This window comes from Venturia canescens, chromosome 3, assembly GCF_019457755.1.
Source record: "Venturia canescens isolate UGA chromosome 3, ASM1945775v1, whole genome shotgun sequence".
Taxonomy (NCBI): Eukaryota; Metazoa; Arthropoda; class Insecta; order Hymenoptera; family Ichneumonidae; genus Venturia; species Venturia canescens.
The window spans coordinates 6,256,828-6,273,334 of record NC_057423.1 but is presented as its reverse complement, the minus strand read 5'-3'; the positions used below and the strand labels follow the sequence as shown (position 1 = coordinate 6,273,334).

Below are 16,507 nucleotides of genomic sequence, written 5' to 3'. Positions count from 1 at the left end.
CAAGTCAATTTCGTTTTCCCATTAATCGGGGGTGCTCGTGAAAAAGTGCAAGGTGGAAATACGTAGAGTCGAAAAACCGTGAGTCCCTGATATAGAAAGAGACACAAAAAAGGCTTTTTACGCTTTGTACGCTTTGTACGAAACACCTGAGCGCTCTGTTATGTGCATTTAGGGAGGTGTATGGCTGCGCGGGAGAGTATATAAAAGCGTAGGAGATCGGGAGTCGGAGGCTCGAGAGCTGGAGAGATAGGATCACAGCGGCGTAGGTGTACCTCGGCTGCTGCTACTTTCTGGTGGTTCAATGCCGCGTGTGTGCCATGTTTGCTCGTGGTTACCGAAGGCATCCCCCCACGTTTCTACTTAACGCGTTACACACTCCACATTCGTGAAAACGTATGCCTCCGTGTCTAATGGTGTTGTTGAATTCGTGTACGCCTGTGCGCGTGGATTCGTAACCGCACTCAAATCCACGTGTACATGAAACTCACGTGCACACATTCATCCGCGTATGTGCAGCTGAAAGCACCGTGCAATTGCAACACGAAAGTGCTATCCGTGTGTGTTTGGACGAATATGTTGCTCGTACGTGTGTGCATGCACGTCGAGGGTGTGTATGTAGTCCACTGCTATACTCTGACCCCGGTCGGCCTCCGATCAATAGCCGGAGCTGCACACTGAGAGCTCAGCCGGCGCGCCGAGACGAGTCGAGCTGTGCGAAGCCACGAGAGAAAGAGAGAAAGGTGTGAGTGAGTGTGTGTGTTTTTTTATGTGAGAGAGAGAGAGAGAAAGTCGAGTCGCGCGGGTCGCGAGTTAAGCCGACCTGATAACGAGGCCTTCCTCCCCTCTCAGAATCGTAAACGAATGTGAGGCTTGGATGAATTCACGAGAGGGTCTCTCGGAGCGAGCAAGAACGTGGCAAAGGATCCCCCTGCTAATCGAGGTAACGGAGAAATCTGTTTTATCGTATCGCCTCTGCTCTCTCTCTCTCTTTCTCTTTCTGGGTGCAGGCCTTAATCGTTGGATGAGTCGAATCGTCACACTCGTACTGCTACAATTTACACACCCCCACCAAAGTACGGGCAGAGTCAAGCTCCTCTTCCTCCCTGCTCTCGTCGCACCCTCGGGCCTCGGTCCTTTTTCCTCTGCAGACGGGGCCTTCCTCGCGTGAATGGATTTGACTCTCGCTTGCGTTCGAACTAACCTTGTTTTCTCGATGGACAAACTTTGTTGGTCAACGATAGCTGATTTCGTGCCTGCATATTCTTGGGCTAGCTACTAAATTTTGGCGAATTATTGTCGTTCCTTTTCAGAGGCTCTTCTCGATTCGTATCGACAGGTCCGTCGATTGGAACGAATCCGTTTCTTCCCACTCGCTCAAACACCTTCGCCTCGTTGATTCCAATTATTTTGCCACCCCTTAAATGCCCACGGGAATGGAATTCGCACGGCTCGTTACAAATAATAAGCAAGAACGCGCCTTTATTCAATCAATTTCACTCGCTTGCTACGACCCAAAACTTCGTGCTCGATCAGAATCCACGAAAGTACGTATCACCTCTACCTACCTCTTCCTCAATTCCAGCCCCTTCCCCAAGCGCTCCTGCCAACTTCGATGAACATTCAACGGCACCGCGTGGCAAACTCTCTTACACGTCGTCCTCGTGGTCGTCGATCTTGCGTGCCTGGAACTTTCGAGCTATACTAAACACGATTATAGCCAACTCAAACTTTGCACCCTCATTATTTCCCTTCAACCCTCCCCTGCCCCTTCGTCGGAGTACCACCCTGGCGTCGCCTTGGTACGGCTTAAATTCAAAACTGGAGCGTTACTCGCCAGGTTACACAAATGGATTCGTCTATCGCGATAGATAACGAGCTTTAGCGTCGGGACAACGAGAGACAGAAACGGCCAATTGTCCCGCGCGAATTATCTACTCCGACGTCACTCCTGGAAAATTCCATCGTGACACACTTATTTCGCTGTCTCTTTTTCGTCAGCTCTTACATTTTTATTATCTCTATTTGCTAATTGCTACGAAATCTCATTCATTTGATTTTTTGATGAAAAAAAAAAAAAAAAAAAAAAAAAAACATTTTTTCATGACGCACGTCCTTCGAATTAAATTCCCTTTGGCGATCGTCCAAATAACGTAATTACCGATGCCCATCGGAGCACATCGAGACGTATCGCAATTTTCATTTGTTTATTTCGCCGGGAATGTGACGTTGCGCTTGCATTTTATTCGGGAAATCTCCCAAAAGCGCGCTCGTCGCAGGTTCGGAGAACGGCCGCGCTCCGTTCCTCAGACTCTCGCCCAAGCTTAACTTCGACGAATAAGTGGAATGGCGTCGAGTTTTTAGTTGCGCGTTAAACAGTCGGATCGAGCAAGAGCCACTCGAAAAGTACAGATTTCGAGGGCGTATTTTTCGCTCCTTTTAGCCCTCGACGTTTCGCGAAGGGTTGCCTCGAAATAGGTCAACTGAATCGGCGTTTAAAAATTCCTCTCCGCTGAAGAATCGTTTGTATTGGCACAACACATAGGCACACGCACACACGGAGTTACAGAGAAAACGAGGAAAAAGGTGGAGGGAAACAGAGTGGAGAGTGTTGTAAAGCGAGCGCGGGGGAGTAGTAAACGGTAAAGAGAGCAATTACCCGTTCCCGGGGCTCAATCTTTTTGCCCCGGTTTTTTTTTCGCGGGCGCGCGCGCGCGCCTCCAATTGCCCACCTCGCTACGACGTATATACATTGAGAGATACAGGATATCGTTATAAATCGCGACTGAAGGGGGTGGCTTAATCGCGGTGGGACGCGCAACGAGCGGTTCTCCAACCGCAATCGGTCACTTAATCGATGGGTATAAGTCTCGGAGAGAGAACTCTAATAATTCCGAGTCTCAACGCGCAGTATTGACGTTCGTTAAAGAGTGAAATTCTTGAATATTATTTTCTGCTCATCGTGGGAAGCTTCGAGTTCTAAGAGCTCGTTATTGCTGGGTCAGAGGGATTCCAAGGAAGATCCATCTCGAAAGAGTCTTTCTGGAAGCTCCAATTACGTAGCTCATTATTTTTTTATGAGAAGATAATTTCCTTGACGTTTCCTCGTACGGAATATGGTGGGACACGAATCGTCTCGCGCTTCCGGGAGTTTTTCGTATTGAACATCGTCGGTAATGAGTGCGCGAGGTCGATACGCGACTCGCAATACTCGCTGGAATAGCGCTGTCCTTTTTTATCGGCTGGAAGGGGTTTGTTGTCTGCACGTTGGTGGTTAAATGTAACGAAGGAAGCTCCTCGCTCGACTCGTAGATCTCTCGCAGTACACAGAGATATAGGTACGCCCGGGAGGCAAAGAAAGCCTCGAGACGAAGGAAATTGTAGTCGAAGAGCGACAGTTAAACAGTTACGATTTCCTCGTGCTTGGGCGTTGTTATACGGAGCTCTCAAGCTCGTTAATTAGCGAGTCTTCGGTGTGCAGAGTCTACAGAAGTATAGTGGGAGAGCTCGGCTTCTTATCGAGAGAGAAAGCGATGCCCGGAAGGCCGGAGGCGCGGGTGGATTTATCGGTTTTCCGTTCGCTTTATGCGACGAGACTCCCTTTTCACTATCTCTCTTCTCTCGAATGCCAGCATGATGTCGTTTGCGACTGGAGGCCATAGCTACACGCACGCTCTCGCCAGTTCCTCTCTCGCTCGCTCTCCCTCCCTCCTTTCTTTCTCTTTCACGGTCGTTCTTTCACAGTCTGCAAAGCTCTCTTCCGCGATGTCAATGAAATATTGATATCGACGACTGATAGACGCGGGCCTGGTAAAAGGGAAACTAGGCAACGGCGAGCCGCCTCGCTGTGCGTATATATATTTGTCTACAAGCATATGTGTTTGTGTACGGTTCGTTGGCATTCATCGAGTTGGAATTATTCCGTCGTCTCCTGCGCGCCTACGCCTGTTATAAATCACGGAAATTTGCCCCTTCGATATAAAACTGCGACTAATTTTCTTCGGTTATCGGAAAACGAAGAGACGCGCTTTGAGCCAGTCTCGAGTGGTGGAAAAGTTTTCATATCGCCGATCGGAAAATTGCTTTCCGTCGCTTTCCCTCCCTTTTTATCGTTTTCTCTTCTATTCGTCCGCCCTTTTCTTTTAGCTCGGTATTTACGGTTACTGTAACTATAACGAGTGTCCAGCGCACGAGTATCACAAAAACCATATAACAATCACGAGTGCTCCTCGCGCTTCCTCTCGTTCTTTCTCGTCCAGGCTTCCGGTTTCATTCACTCGGCCCTCCCCGCCCCCTGGCCCGTATTCATCGCGATCCCCGAACGCGAACGACGAAAACTCAATTTCTGGATTGCTCCGAGCGCCGCTCGGACCTCCGTATTCTCGTTGTACTTTTTCGGTGCTCGCTTCTCTGCGCCCCCGCACGTCACTTTCGACGTCCTCTTTCTCTGTGCTCTTCTGGCATCTACCGAAATTTCGGCTCACTGAAGCGTATTTTACCGACACACCGCAGCCTCCCGAATAATATCCGCACGCGGTGTACGAACACACGCAGACGCATGTGAATTCGGTTCTTCGGCACTCGTCAGGCAGAAGCTCGTGGGCCCTTTGTCTGGCGAAATAAAAAGAAATAATGAAAGAGGGAAATACGTAAATGGAAAAATATCATGACTGACAGTTACATTCTTGTGGTTGGATACGAGACGGAAATGCATGCTCACTCGAGTTTTTGCACTGCACGAATATTTTTCTCTCCCTGCTTTCTCTCTCGATACGCCAAGAACCAATTGATTTCTGGTTTCCCCACGGATTGTCGAGCGTTGAATTAATTGTTCGGAAAAACCTGAAAAATTAATGGCTCGATGACGCAGTTGACGAAATGATTGGAAAGTTGATAAAAGAAGCCACATAGTTGTGTGATAAAAATTAAAGAGAAAATATGCGTCCGGTGTGATTCGAGCTCGTGCCTCGTCACACTCCGCGAGAGCATATTTCGGCACGAAAAGAGCTAGAATTCTATTGACCCTCATTGACCTCGTACGCAAAGCGAGAACGAAAAATAAAAATGTTCTGCTCGCCGAATCGATCAGCTCGCGGCAGAGAAACTATAAACCTACATTCGTAGATCAGGTGTGCCCTGGGGAAATTAACTCGACGCCTCGCGCGGTTTACCGTTGAGAAAAAAAATCGATACAGAGCTTTACGTGGTCAAGAGTATACGCGACGAAATCCCCGATATTAGTGTGCGGAAAAACGTACGAGGTGGTGTCGCGACCCGAGCTTATTTCTCGCTCGAGAAATTATTACGTTACCGCACCGAGAGCCGCTGTGTGTTTTTCATCTCCTGCTTTTTCTCGGCCCCTTTTCATCCTCGTGGCTTCCTCCTGCTTCGGCTTATCCTCTTCCAAATATATTAACTGCCATCAGCTTGTAACGCTCCTACGCCGAGATTATGCGCACCTCGTTACCTTTATCCACATTATTATTTGGACGGGCCAACCCCGAGCGGAGCAAAGAGGGAACAAACTTTCGCTTAACGTTCGCTGCTGACCGAAACACTTATTGCCCATACGAGACTTACGCCCGAGGCGAGTGCATTATTTTTGTGGATTTATAGTCGCTTGACCCTAATCCCGCAGTACACTTTGCTCAAAACTTATAAATTATTTCATTCGTGTACTCTCCCCATGTTGAATATCATGCTACGTCGGCTTTTCAACTTCGCTTTTCGAGCTTTCGAAACAATTTTCTTCCGTGCGGTACCCCCCGTTACGTGCTGTGCGGAATGACCAGCGCAAGTTCTTCCTCTCGTGCCCATGCCGGCCGAACGAACGCTACGAATGCTAATTCCTCAACCAGCCAAATATACGAGTATAATAACGAAACAAATTCACGAAATTTACTCCAGTCATTACGACGATTGTTCCTTCCATCAGGCCTATTCCAGGGAAGCGATGGGCGTGCAGCCCCCGCTGAAAACTCGTGAATTTTAAGGAGTCTACCCCAATTAGACGAGCCAAAAAAATACTATTTACACGAATTTTTTTGATCGGTATAGTTTGTAAATATGGATATGAAAAGTGTTGAACCTAAAAAATACACTCTTAAAATAGACAAAATTTTTATTTTTTGTTTTTATTTTACTTAGTTTTTGTACAGAAGAATGGGAGAGAAGACATAACAAAAAATAAGATGATAAAATCTCTGGAATGGTGGATCCGAGATAAAAAATAAAAATGGTTTTAGATTCAATAGGCTATAGAGCGCGTATCATACAATTTTCGATTTTTTAAAAAATGACAAAGTGGCGACCATTTTTCCAAAAACTACGAAAACGCACGTTTTTAATAATCGTTTTTTCAAAAAAAAAAAAATTAGTTCCGCTCAAAATTTCAAAATTCGTATGAAATGCGCTATAGCCATAGTCACGAAGAACGTGTGGTAAAATTGTGGTAAGGATCGGTTCAAAAGTTTCGGAGATTTTATCAACGAGCTGTCGAAAAACGTAATTTTGAGAAAAACGCGTTTAAACAAAGGCGCGGTACGCGCGGTACCGCACATTCGAAAAATGCAATAAAGAAAATGGATTTTTTGAAAATTCTAACTAGAGCAGACGATCGATACTTCGCCCTCTGCGTTTATTAAACGAGACTCAGCAACAATTACAAAAATTAAATCCGAACACGAGATATTGCCCAAGTCCCATTTCATATTCTCCATACCCCGAGCCATTTTTTCCTCATGCAACAGAATATTAAACAGTCTCTCATTTCTCTCTTTCAACGACATCCGCGTACAGTCCGGAAATCTCCAAGTTCCGACATTCTTCGGAAGAACGTTTCGTTTTTTTCTACGTTACGACGGAGCACATATTTTTCCGCGATCACACACAAGAAGCGAGCCTTGATAGAAATAATAATGAATAAAATGAAAGAGAAAATCGAGACAAATTATGGAGGCTTTTTGTTGTACGCGAGGCACGCGCGCGCTCGGCCACGGAAGAAGCGTCGATTTACCGAGCTTCTCGCTCCGCGAGAACTCTCGTGTAAATCAACGTGAATGCATCACTTCCGTTTCGAGAGAGCAGGTCTCCGCAATATACTTACACGCGCACGTGCATACATGCACGAGACATCAACGTATTCGGTTCTCGGCGATGGCCAGAAGGACGCGAGTCCGCGTTAAAACACACTCGACGCGTCCTTCTCCAACGGCGAGTGTACTTAGAGCTGCTGGTAAACTGCTCGCGGACACACAATCCGCATCGAATCGTAGAAAACGAGGGGAGAAGCGTCCCGGGACTGGGTATCAGGTATGTGCTCGTGTATTCGTTCTGGGGAGATATACGAGGAGGGTGGAAGAAAAAAAGGCGGAGGGTTTCTCGCAAGATCCCTGCCGAAATCTATGGCACTGTTGGCACGTCTCCACGCTTAACGAGTCGGCCACTCTACGTGTGGGAAATCTCTTCGTTTTCCCTCACGGCTAAGCTCGCGCGCGTGCGATATACTTCTCCGTGTACCTCTCGAAATACGCGCGCTGCACACACACACACACACGTAAGGGGAATTATAAGAGGGTGAAAACTGTCGGAATTCACGAACGAGTCGAAAAGAGTTGGAGCGCACCGGACATAAAGATCAGCGTCTCCTCCTTAAATTACTGGAGAACGCGTCGGTGCGGCTCAGCCGTCGAGTCAGACACTCGAGGTAATGACAGTCGAAATTAGTTTTCTTCCACCCGCCCGCACCGTGAAGAATTCTTATCCACGTTTTCTTCGAGCCCTCCGATTCTCGTCACTTTTTATCCTTTTCTACCCCCCCCCCCCCCCCCTTTCCCAGACTCTGGGACATTTATGTCCTTCTCCCGGCGCTCTCGCTCCTCGGTTTGTCCGACCTCGAAACACCAGCAGGAATCTCGGGGCAGACGTTCACGGACGAATCAGCAGTGCTAACTTCGCCCTTGGATGAAGAGGCTCCCGGAGCCGTTTGCATATACTTTGATTATAGAAAATTTGGTCGAGCTCCCCGCCAAATGTCGTGTTTTGGGATCGAGACGAAGAAAATTGTTTTTTTTCTACTCACAATGACTCTGCAACCCTGCGTATGTTGATGAATTTCAGGAAGAATCGCACTCATAATTTATTCATTTAGCAAGTGCTTCCAACGTCATCTCATTTAAATAGCGCATTCCCTCGATAAAATAACATGCTCCGTTGCTCCGTTTTGATCAAGCAAGTAAATGTTTCTGCCCTGCCGATTGTTCAGTCGACATTTGGCATCGCTGATCCTCGGCTGCGACCCGATGCTTTGGAGCAATGACGAATTTTCAGCAGGGATTATCGGCGGAAAGTCTCTCGTCCGATGAATAAATGGCTAATGACTCGATCTCGGATTTACTCGGGACGAGATCAACGATATATACGAGCTGCTTGAGATGTATAATTATATACACGTGGCTGTATAGACGACGCGCACTTTACATGTGTGTCTACCTACTCCAGTGTGCTCGAGAGGGGCGAGCACGTGCATGCCATTGCTGGTGCTTCTATTCTCCGTATATCCTGACCCATTTCGCGATTGCCGTCGAATATAAGAAGAGCTTGCAGGGAAAGAGTGTGCGCGAGAGCAGGAGAAAAAGAAAGAATGAAAGAAAACGGAGGGAAAGAGAAAGGAGAGCTCGCGAGAGAGGGCTAACGCAAGCTCTTGGAGCGGAGAGTCGGGAATAAAACAACTTCCCCTCGGTGCATGAAGAACCCGTCTCGTGCTTTACTTTTTCCTACATCCAAGAACTATAGGCGGGCAAAGTATATAGGAATTGCAAGAGGCTAGAGCCGAGCGTTCACTTTTCTCCCTCGCCATATATTTTTCCTATTTTTTTTCTTCACTTTTTTTCCTCCCGTTTTTTTTTTCGTTCCGCGAAGCCTCATCCCCTTTAAAGCGAGCTGCACGAACTCAGCGACGAGGTTTGGCCGAACGTAGAGAAGAGTATCGTCCGGCTTGTGGCGCGGCACGATTTCCCCTACGGCAAAGAGCCCACGCTGAATAGCCCGTGCAGCTCGTGCTGCACTGCTTTTTATTATACGTTTACTCATACGTGTATAGATATAGACGAATCGTTATCCAACACAAGGGCTCGAAAAAACGGGCTGTAATACCGTTACGATCGCTCATGCGCCCTTTCTCATAGCGCTCGCGCTCAATCTACACGTGTATTTATGGTTATACGTATGGAGAGTGTCGTGTATAGGAGGTGCACGCGCAGAAAGCCGGGCCAGAATGCAAATGATCAATTAACCAGTTGTAAATCACTGGAACATGCCAGGCAGGCAGGTTCCATCTATCTCTCAGCCTGTACCAGGCTACGCTCGTATACATATACCGAGAGGGACTTGCCCGGTGCTTCCTCACCGGGCCTCCAATGTTCACCCCCCCTTGCCGCGCGCCTAATGCTTGCGAAAGCTCCACCCGTCTCTTCTTCTCAAAGTCTCACACCCTCGTTTCCCCCAAGGTCCGTTCGGCTTGTCCTCCTTGGCCAGTCTCCCCGTCTCCTGCGCCCTCGCTCATCCGGTTCCTTCTCCTCCCCCGCCTGGTCCACTTTTCTCAGCTACCTTTTCCTCCACGTTGCAGCCTCGCCCTTTCTCTGCTCTCGCTCCTCCCGCTGTTTTTATTTCTGTCAAAGGAGCCGGAGCCAAAGAAAGGTGCACGCCGAGCAACCCCGAATATATTTATACTCGGATCACGTTTTTCCGTTCGCCTGGCAACCTATCGCTGGATAGACAAAGAAAATGTAAGGGAGAGTAACGAAGGAAGAGAAACTAAGCGAAACGTGCAAAAGCTCGGCCAGGTCATCCGGCGATTTACCGACGACCCTCTCTTTTCACTCTCGAGACTTGGTCTCTCGACCGGCGCCCCCCTGAGGCACCGCTGAACACTTTTTCCAACTGCTCGTTTCGAGACCGGACTCTTTACGACGCCTCCGACCCCCCCGCTGCCTCGCTCCTTCTCTTTCTTCCTCACGTAAACTCGACGTGTGCGGTTTTCGACATTTTTCTCGATGTATCAGCAATCGAGACTGATTTAACGCGCTCGGAGATATTTCTGATTGATTTGAACTCGAAACATTTTCATCTCATCCAATCTCTCCTCTTTTTGCCACTCAGCTTCGAATGTAATCTTAACGCGCGCGGTTCGCACAAAACTCTCGCCGGTGCCAACGACGAGAGACAGAGAGAGATTCAGGCTCCCCCATGCTCGACCGGGCTCCGGATCTCTCCAGCCGCGCGTCAACGACTCGAGCATCAATCCCTGAAGGTTTTTCTTGTCGGATTCATCGCCCCTATTCTTTTCTTTCATTCTCCAATGCTCGCCTGATCGTTTCTTTCACGGTGCCGATCGGCCCGATTCACTTTTTATTCGCTCAATGCCTTAGCGCGTCGATGGCTATCGCCCTTCCACAAATCAATCCCTGTTCGGAGCTTCCTAAAAATACTGAATAAAGATATATCGAGTGTACGTTGCACGTCGGAAGGGGATGAAGGATAAAAGACGAGAGAGAGAGAGAGAGAGAGAGAGAGAGAGAAAAATGAGCTCCGAAAATCGCTGAGCCTTGCGAAAGGGAATTGAGCATGCATTCGGTGAGACGCGCCCTTCGATTTGCATCGGAAATTTACGATAGTGTGAGAATATCGAGGTGAGAGGATTCCGATGTTCCGAAAGAAGGTATAAAGAGGCGCGCGAGACCGCAGCTTTACCGGAGGAGTCAACTCCCTCTTACGTGTAAGTCCTCTTCAGCGATCCTCTTTGCCAGGGCACCTTTATACATATATTCGCAGAGCGGATTTATCCTTTCAGTCTTGCTACGCTATTTATCACCTGGCCACTTGGGCTAAGAGATTTCCGCGGTGGAGCAGCATCGCAGCCAGATTTTCTTGCTGTCTACTTTTCGAAATGTATTTCGCGTGACTCCGCGGTTGACGTCGCACCCCGAGGATGCGCAGGTGGAGCGAAATTGTCCAGGAACTTTTCATGAGCACACACCTTGAGGTGAAAAAAAATGCGGAAAGAAAAAACAGGAATCTGCCTTCTCGCCTTGCTCCGAGATATGATGAATACTCGTCGAGAGACTCTCGGCCCTCAACCGCGCGCCGTGTTCCTCTCGTGGGAGACACTTCATGAAAATCCGTTTTACTTCGTCTCGGAGTAAATCCCTTTCGTCGGTGCAGCGGAGAGAGCGAGAGAGAGAGAGAGAGGGAGGGAGATAAACGATTGCCCGGGGAATCATCTTTTCGTGGGTATTAGGACAGGAGGCGTGAAAAGTATGAGAATATTTTGCACTTGGCTTCGCTCACCTCTCGAACATATAGCAGCACGCTATGTATACATGAGTCGTGATAAGATGAAGCTCTCGCGGAGGTGATTCTCTCCTCCCCGAATTCCCTAACGCCTCTCTGCGTCCCTCTCCCTTTTCCATGCTCCTTCAAAGCTCCGTCTTTTTCCCAGCGCACGAAGAATTCGGTAAGCAGGTGGGGGAGGATTATTTCAGCGTCGCCCGGTGCTTTTGCTGAGACGTGCAAAACCGGTAGACGGAGAAAAGGCAGATGTCAGCGTCGTGTCTGGATCTTGGCTACACATTCATTCCGTATATAAAAATATATAGACGTGTATATGTCGTTTTGTGCTTAACTCGGAGGAGCTTACGACTTGCTCTTTCCGTCTCCCGAAGACTCCTCTCCTTTAACCGATGTACCCGGAGGCCGAGGCGTGAATGAAATAAGGCACCTTGCCCTCCCTGAATCAATACCGAGGAAGCGTGACTCTCGCTCACTCACGCTTTCCCTCGATCTTTCGCTCTCTTTCCCTCTCGCCCCTCGCCCTCTCTCATTCTCCCAACTTCCACCTTCGACCGTATCTTCCATCTCCTTAACTTCCTTCCCGAATAATGCCACATGTATGGACTCTTTCACACATATATACTCACGCGCGAAATACCTCGCACGCGAACTTCTCCTTCGCAATTCCTTGTCTATTTATAGAGTGTATAAATTGAAGAGAAAAAACAACTGAGGAATTCTATTTTCGCTGACGTCCGGGAACACTTGTCTCGAGCATTTTCTTTGCACGTTTGTGCGCTGCTCCAAAGTGAGCAGCTGGATTTAAAAACACCTGTTTTTCACCTCTCAACCCTCCTTCGTAATTGGATAAGAAAAATAATGAAAACACCGCGTGGAAACGTATTGCAGCTTATTCGTTCGTTGTCTTGACGTGTCCTCAGGAAATAGCTGCGATCCTAATAAGCTTCCAGAGACACGGAGAATGGCAGAGCCGCGAGGTGAAGGTCAGGCCTCGGAGCGGCTCGATGCTTCTCTACTCGAGGAAAAAGGTTCGCTACCGGCGCGACGGGTACTGCTGGAAGAAACGAAAAGATGGCAAAACAACTCGGGAGGATCACATGAAGCTCAAGGTTCTTCTACCTTCATAAAATCAAATCTGAGACATTCAGTGTTTTTATTTTTCCTTCTCAGTTGTCGCTCCGCAAGCCTGGGACTTTGCATGGCTGACAAGGGAATCGTTCGTTTCTTCAACAGGTTCAAGGTGTCGAGTGTATCTACGGCTGCTACGTACACTCGGCGATCCTTCCCACGTTTCATCGTCGTTGCTACTGGTTACTTCAGAACCCCGATGTCGTACTCGTCCATTACTTAAATGTTCCTTATCCGGACGGTGATGCGAAATTGGCGGCATTGCCGCCGTGTCTCGCGTTACCGCCCGACAAGAAAGAATGGACGAGGGACGAGCTCGCTTCCCAACTAAGGCCAATGTTCCTCGGCGGCGATGACGATCCGAACAACCCTCATCTCAATCAACACTCTAATCATCCCGTCGATATGATAGTATCGCAGTTGTTGGATCGTCAGAGGGCTTCTTCGACGACGACGACAACGGCTGGCCCCCAGCTGGCGCCGCGTAGACTCACGCCCGACAATCAGGTATGAATGTAAACAAATTGTACACGCGATTGAGCCGAGATGAACGATGAGTCAAGTCAGTTCGGAATAAACGTCGATAAAAAGATCTGACGAAGCATTAAAATGGGTTTTGCCTGCCCCAACTATTTTTGGGGTTGCAGGTGACTTCGACGACCGGGGGTCAGCAGCCCTCGTCGACGGCAGCCACCGCACCACGCGTATATTCGAGACATTCCCACTCAAGCCAGAGTCAGCAACCGGCCCCTCTAGTTTTAAGTCTCCAGCAAATACAGGGCGGAGGTGGTTTATTAATACTCAACAGTCAGCCATATCATCACCAGCAACAGCAGCAGCAACAGCAGCAGCAGCAGCAACAGCAACAGCAACAACAGCAGCAGCAACAACAGTCACAGGGTCAACAAGTGGAGATGCAGCAGGTCAACGAGCAGCAACAGATCGTTCAACAGACTAGCGTCGATCGTGAACAACAGACTCACCAGGACATCGATACCCAGGACGGCGTTGTCGAGAGATCCGGCGTTCAGACGATCGTAAATTCAACGGGTAACGGTACCGTCGTAGCCGATTTTGCCGAAACTCTGGACCTCAGCCAGGAGGACATTCAAAGAACACTCTCGGCCAACATGGTCCCGCCATCCCCGTCACCCTCACCAGCCGACAATCATATTATCAATCCCTTGGATTTCATCGACTCGTCCGATGACGTTCTCGTTAATCTTGACGCCTTCGATGTTTTTGGTGATTTACCAGAGTTACACGACTTCGATACGGTACACACGAAACCCGACGACAGACCGGGGCACAACGACGCTGGGTGCCATCCCGGTGCAACTGTCCACATCGCCGAGTACAGCCCTGAGTGGAGCTACACCGAAGGTGGCGTCAAGGTAAAATCTTCTTTCCAATAGCGAGCGTAACCGCTGCACCGAATCCTCATCAATTGGCCAATCCATTATTCATCAGGCTCCCAACGCGTGTGTTCGACTAATTCATGAATTTGTAACGCAGGTCCTCGTTGCTGGTCCCTGGACCGGCGGCAGTGGCTCCCAATCCTATTCCGTGCTTTTCGATGCCGAGTCCGTCGAGGCCTGCCTCGTCCAGCCCGGCGTGCTGCGCTGTCGCTGTCCCGCTCACGCCCCTGGCATCGCTTCCCTCCAAGTAGCCTGCGATGGTTTCGTCGTGTCTGACAGCGTTACTTTCGAATATCGTCGAGCACCGGCTACCGAACCCAGCTCCGAGAGGGCGCTGCTCGATCGCCTCGCCGACGTCGAGGCCCGTCTTCAGGGACCCGGACCTCCCTCGCCTGCAGCGCATCTCGAGGAACGTCTCGTGGCTTATTGCCAGGTAAATGTGAACGATTAAATGAGAGAAACTCTCATTATTTTTGTTGAACTGATTTTTCTTGAGTCCAACTTTCTCGATGACCGTGCAGTTTCTCAGGATCGCTTGCCATCCGAATTTCTCGAAAATGGCAAGGCTTTATTAAGATTTTCATCGAATCCCAGCATTTCAGAGACAAATTGTCGACCTTTTGCAGGATGCGGTAGTTCGTCCGTGGCGTCCAGGTGCGGAGCCCCTTCAATCCGGAGGTCCGACGCTCCTGCATCTAGCAGCCGGTCTTGGTTACTCGAGGTTAGCGTGCGCGCTCCTTCACTGGAGGGCGGAAAATCCAAGCAGCGTTCTCGACGCCGAAGTTGATGCGTTGAGGCAAGACGCGGCCGGACTCACGCCTCTGGCCTGGGCGTGCGCCGCAGGCCATGCCGACACGGCCAGAATTCTCTATCGGTGAGTCGGAAAAATCCTTGAAAATTCATCGGGCGAAAATCGAGGGTGTTTCGACGTGACCGATCAACTTGCAACTCGAGATATGAAATCAGAATACGAAGTTCAAAAGTACCGAGTGATACCGCAGGATTAGTCGCGCGAACTCTCACGACCAACTTTAATAACCGCTTTCATAGGATTATCATAAGGCGCGAGGATTTTCGAACTTAAAAATGTACAAAGAAAACTGAAACAAATGGACCTTGAAATATAGCAACGATCGTCTATGTACCGCGATCTGTTGGACAGGTGGAACGCGATGGCACTCCGCGTACGAGATTGTCAGAACAGAACGGCTACCGAATTGGCGGCGGAGAACGGTCACACCGGAATAACCGAAGAGTTGAATCGTTTGGAAGCGAGACGGCAGGACGAGAGGCTTTTCTTGAGACCGGCGAGCCCGAGTCCGAGGCGGCCCTCCCAAGACAGCGGTCTCGATTTGGCCTTGTGTTAGTCTCGTTTGGCTTCTTATACTATGTAGTATCACCATTTAACCCTTATCATACACCTAACGACACTATTAAACAAAACGCTCTAACCCTTTCTCTCGATGGACTTGCTATCACGTCAAGTCACATGCGTTGCTGCACAGCTGCTGTTGCGCCGCTGATTTTTATCCGGCATCAATTACATTTGTATTATTTGAGGAATTCAAAAGATTTTTTACTTGGATTATCGCGCGTTTCGATGTGGAAGGTTCGGTGGAAACAAAAAAGTTTAATTCATTCGTGAGACTTTTTATTTCTGTCACGTGCAAAGATTCTGTTGATTTTTTTTTTTTTTTCAATAAATTTCACGTTCCGAAATGTTTTTTAAAAACTTGTTGATCGAATTTTCAAACATTTGGTATTCGAGATACCGTTTGGTCCATAAATCGAAAGTTAATGTGATTGGACATTAATTTTGAAATTTCCGAAAGTGATTAGATTCAAAGAATAGACTGAATCCTACAAAGTTTCACAGGAGCTTTAGTCATGATTACTTCGGATTGTCGTCAATCCGTTAGACGCTGAAATATTAATCGAACGAAACTTACCGTTGCGGACGAATGAGGAAATTCTTAATGTAGGAAACTCGAAGAATCTTTTTCGCCGAGTTTTAATTCCTAAGAAGAATGTTGAAAAATTTGACAGATTTTTTGTCACAGAACCCAAATAAAATCAATCAAATTTTCCTCAATTTCTCGTGGACAATTCCGATGTTCGTAAACTTCAAACAAACAGGGAAGAAATCAGTGACGAATCAACGATTGTGCAGCGACTGTAACAGCTTGAAAAAAAAAAAAAACAGTTGGTGAAATAGTTACCGTGAGAAATGCTAGCATCACGATATTTATACATAAATAATTGTCGCCACAGTCCGCAAGATCCAAAGCAATTAAAATATTTTGCCAAAATTCAACATTGATGTTTAGAAAAACACGAATGAAAAGAGGCTCATACCCATTCGTGTTAATAGTTTAAGACGATAGCCATCGTTGTAAGTCGGCTAGTTGGCGTAGTAATTATCGGCGGCTCGGTTAAAATAATCGGTTGAAAAATAAACAAACGAAATGACGTAAAAAACACAGGTGGTTCCCCGCTCCTGGACAACATGGAGTTGTTGCAAGAGGACGAATCGTCGTTAGGCCTTGGCCAGCAGGGAATGGAGAGTTGTTCGACCCCCCAATCGTCCGTAGGTCCGTACCACCTTCCTCGTAAAA

The 16,507-nt window shown here is 48.2% G+C and overlaps 1 protein-coding gene across 7 annotated transcripts in view; it reads left to right on the top strand.

Moving 5' to 3' along the window:
- Nucleotides 1–16,507, top strand: part of Camta (Calmodulin-binding transcription activator) — a 79,306-nt gene that overhangs the window by 46,675 nt on the left and 16,124 nt on the right. For 6 of the 7 annotated variants that reach the window (XM_043414695.1, XM_043414692.1, XM_043414693.1 and 3 more), the window contains 7 exons: nt 12,267–12,455; nt 12,580–12,981; nt 13,122–13,868; nt 13,990–14,325; nt 14,519–14,766; nt 15,055–15,254; nt 16,376–16,483. In XM_043414695.1, coding sequence (XP_043270630.1) covers nt 12,267–12,455; nt 12,580–12,981; nt 13,122–13,868; nt 13,990–14,325; nt 14,519–14,766; nt 15,055–15,254; nt 16,376–16,483 — 2,230 coding nt within the window. The remainder of the gene's footprint in view (nt 1–12,266; nt 12,456–12,579; nt 12,982–13,121; nt 13,869–13,989; nt 14,326–14,518; nt 14,767–15,054; nt 15,255–16,375; nt 16,484–16,507) is intronic. The other variant, XM_043414694.1, reaches the window with a different exon arrangement.